The 3388-nt window shown below is 45.2% G+C and overlaps 1 protein-coding gene across 1 annotated transcript in view; it reads left to right on the top strand.

Annotated features, from left to right (window-relative positions):
• mark4a (MAP/microtubule affinity-regulating kinase 4a) overlaps window positions 1-3388 on the top strand; it is a 28798-nt gene extending 25410 nt beyond the window's left edge. Inside the window, exons 16-18 of the mRNA XM_080483277.1 lie at window positions 1502-1584; window positions 3106-3150; window positions 3259-3388. Coding sequence (XP_080339403.1) covers window positions 1502-1584; window positions 3106-3150; window positions 3259-3323 — 193 coding nt within the window. The 3' untranslated portion in view covers window positions 3324-3388. The remainder of the gene's footprint in view (window positions 1-1501; window positions 1585-3105; window positions 3151-3258) is intronic.

Raw genomic sequence — 3388 nt, forward strand, 5'->3', positions numbered from 1 at the left:
CGTTTTCTCCTGCCCATTTCCGAGTAGCGGCTAGCGAAGTTCGCTCATCATCTCGATATTAGTTGAACTGAGACATTCATGCAGATTAAATTTCGAGTTACAAAACAGAATCAAGTGTATGGACTACTCTCAAAAACTTAAATGTTTTATGCATCAGTTCCATCCCAGAAATGTTGTTAATATATTACTGCTGTGGTGGCTAGCTTGGTACTGTTTTGTGCTATATATATACTATATACTATAAGACACTCGTCTAGTAACGACTTCCAATCTGCAGATGTTGTGCCCTTAAAGCTGTTTTTGCTCAAAGCAAATTGCCTTTTAGAAAAGTGCTAAAACGGCAGGGAAAGAATCTTTAGAATAAGTTGCACGGCTGAAAAGCAACACAAGAAAAAAGGTTGAATAGTGAAAATACCTTAAAGCATCTTACAAAGTTAAAATAGCTATAAAGGCTAATGTAACTAGAATTAAAAGAAAAAGAAAAAAAAAAACGCAAAAGAGTAAAAACAGCTAAATATACTGGCTAAAATAGCCGAACATACTAGAAACTGGTAAAAAGGAAAATATCTTCCAAACCACTAAAAATGACTACAAAACTTCAAACACCTAAAAATGTAATCATAATAAAAAAATTAGGTTGTAGTTTATAAACTCCATGAATGCGACCTCAGTTTCAGTTTTTTGTATGTTTGTTCTTTATAAGCTTCTTCATTTTTAAGGTTAAACATGAGTTTTATTTAGTAGAAAGTACAAAACAAGGGTTAATAAATGTTTCAGAACTAAACTGTAAGAGAAGTGAAATTGCAGCTTGCTCGTAACTCAACACTGCCACCTCAGGCAAAGAGGGGGCATTACAGGACATTTTCAGATTTGAGTTTAACAAACTTATTTTCCTTTTTCCTTTTTGGTCCATACAGTTATGATTTATAAGTTACTACTTCGCCAGATGCCTTCTTTGCTCTAATCCCTGCCGAGCTTCTGTTCTTATATGGCTGCAGCGAGAGGAGCGCTCAGTCCTCACATTCACGCGCCCTTTTTTGTTAACGTCTATCTCTTGTGATGTAGCTTCTGCGGCTTTGCTGCGAGAGTAAATTTCCTCTTTTAAGGACATCAAACACCCGACAGGAAGCCGCACAGCTTTGCAAACTCCCGCCTCTCCGCTTGAGCACGGCGTCAGCGACGGATCCGGGCTTCTCAAAGCATTCTATTTGCCCGGGGCCGTTTTGGCGAGCCCTGGCGTGGCCGTGGATTATCCTCCGCTCCCCTCTCCCTCCCACTCGTCATAATCACACATGTCTAATCTTATCAAACCTCGGCTTTATCCTTGCCAATCAGCTCCGGCGCTGCGCTCTTCTCCACCGCTCGCTCTCCTGTGATTCAATTATATTCTCTCTGATACTCCCGACCCGACTCCCCCCGTTCTTACCCTCCTTCTCTTTCTCTATCCGCTTTCCTCCCCCCCCTCCCCCCCTCCCACTTCCTCCCACTGTCATGGCATCAGGGTCAACCTTGACCCGTCCAAGCGCCAGGGCTCAAACAAATCAGTGTCGGGTTGTACTCTTCCACAAGGACCAAAAACAGTTAGTAAGTTCCCATGTCTCCGGCTTCTTTCTCGTCCGCCTGCTGCTGCCTCACCTGTCTGAATGTTTCTCGTCTGCATGAAGCGTCTTCCTCACCCCCTCCACGTCCCAAACTCTTGGTTTCAAGCATGGTTGCAAATCAAGTCTTCAGTTTAGTTTTGGACCGTGAGACTCATCATCCACAGAGACCGGATCGGTCACTCCTCCATTGTCCCGTGTATTAATACACTCATCCCTAGAGAAGTCTTTTTTTTATTATTTTTTTTCATTATTATTATTTATTAGTGACTGCCAGGGTTGATCATCTGAATGTTTTTCCATGTGTGGGTGGGAACAGCGAATGGGAATGTGTAGCCCAGAGGTGAACTGAGACTGTTGATGGTGTGCTGGTGAGAAATGCTCCTGTTATCGGATTTTAATGCAGAAAGTGAAAGTGTCTTGGTAATGCCGAGTATTGTTGCATATCAAGACCTTTTATGGAATGTCCACGTGCATTGAACATAATACCCCACACCTACAAACATCTGAAAGATGCATAAAGCAAAAGATGGATTCAGACACTGCATGTCAGCATGATATCGACCAATCAGAAGAAGTAACAAAAAACGTTCCACCAAGCCAAGGCAGAACGATATTATGGTGTACTTGAATATGGGCTTGGTTCTCGACAACTTTATCACGTTTTCCTCAATGAAATTATAAATCATACCCTGGAATCCGAGCCTCAAAACACCGAGGAGCTTCTTTCACAGGTCTGCGGCGAGTCTCGGATATTCTTCCACCGGGTTATAAAGTGTTCTTAAAAACAACTAAAAGCTGCAGTGTGATGTTTGAACTCCAAGAACCAAAGAAGACAGTGATATTGAGCAAACAGCTACAGGATGCTCCAATCTGACTGCGATTCAGAAAACATGAAACTAAAGTAGAACCAGAACAGAAATGCTGTAAAACATGGTGGGGGCATCATCATGCCGTGCGGCTGCTTCCGGTACTGGAGGCTTTGAAGGGGTGAAAGGAGCGATGAACCCTGCAGATTACCCAGACCTCTCCAGGGTTTGAGGTGGAGCTCCTGGTGACAACATGGACAGTCTTACGGTGACCAGCGCCACAAATGTAGGGATTAAAGAATAAAATTCACCTGTTCTGACCTCAATCATCGAAAAGATCCAGAGAAACCAACACTGGAAGGCGCTACACATCTTGGTCGTATCTCGTAATGTTTAGACAGTCTTGAAGAAAGTACATTTATACATTTTATTAGTTGAGGATCGATGCATTTGGACATTTTATGCACAAGTCGGTTCTTCCGCAGTCATTTGGTCCATTTTCCCTCTGGAAGATAAGACGTTTGTGTATTTCTGACCAGCACTGTGTCTGCATGCCCTAGAGGAGGCGCTGTTCCCTGTAAGGTGAGGACGCACTGTTCCACGTGCTCGTCGTTGCCGATGCTTGCTTTGATCTCACTGTGCCGCGTGGCGGGCGAGCGGCGGTGGATTTCCTCTGACTCCGCCTCTCTGTCCCGCAGGGTCACAAATGAATCTGAGGGAATCAGGAGATTTGCGGTCACAAGGTCAGTTCACGTTTTCACCCTGAATCCACAGCGGCGTCCGCAGCGTCTGAGCTTTGTTTCCTCCTCCTCCTCCTCCTCCTCCTCCCTCCTCCTTCCTCTCGCCTTTAGTTGCCATCTACCTGGGTATCAAAAAGCGCCCGAGCCCCGGGCCGTCGGACGTGGCTGGGATCTGAGAGGCGGCGGGCAGCGGGACCCTGCGGAGGTGGTTCTGGCTCTGCGGGAGGCGGCGCTGGGATGC

The sequence above is a fragment of the Lipophrys pholis genome (assembly GCF_963383615.2).
Source record: "Lipophrys pholis genome assembly, chromosome: 16".
NCBI lineage: Eukaryota > Metazoa > Chordata > Actinopteri > Blenniiformes > Blenniidae > Lipophrys > Lipophrys pholis.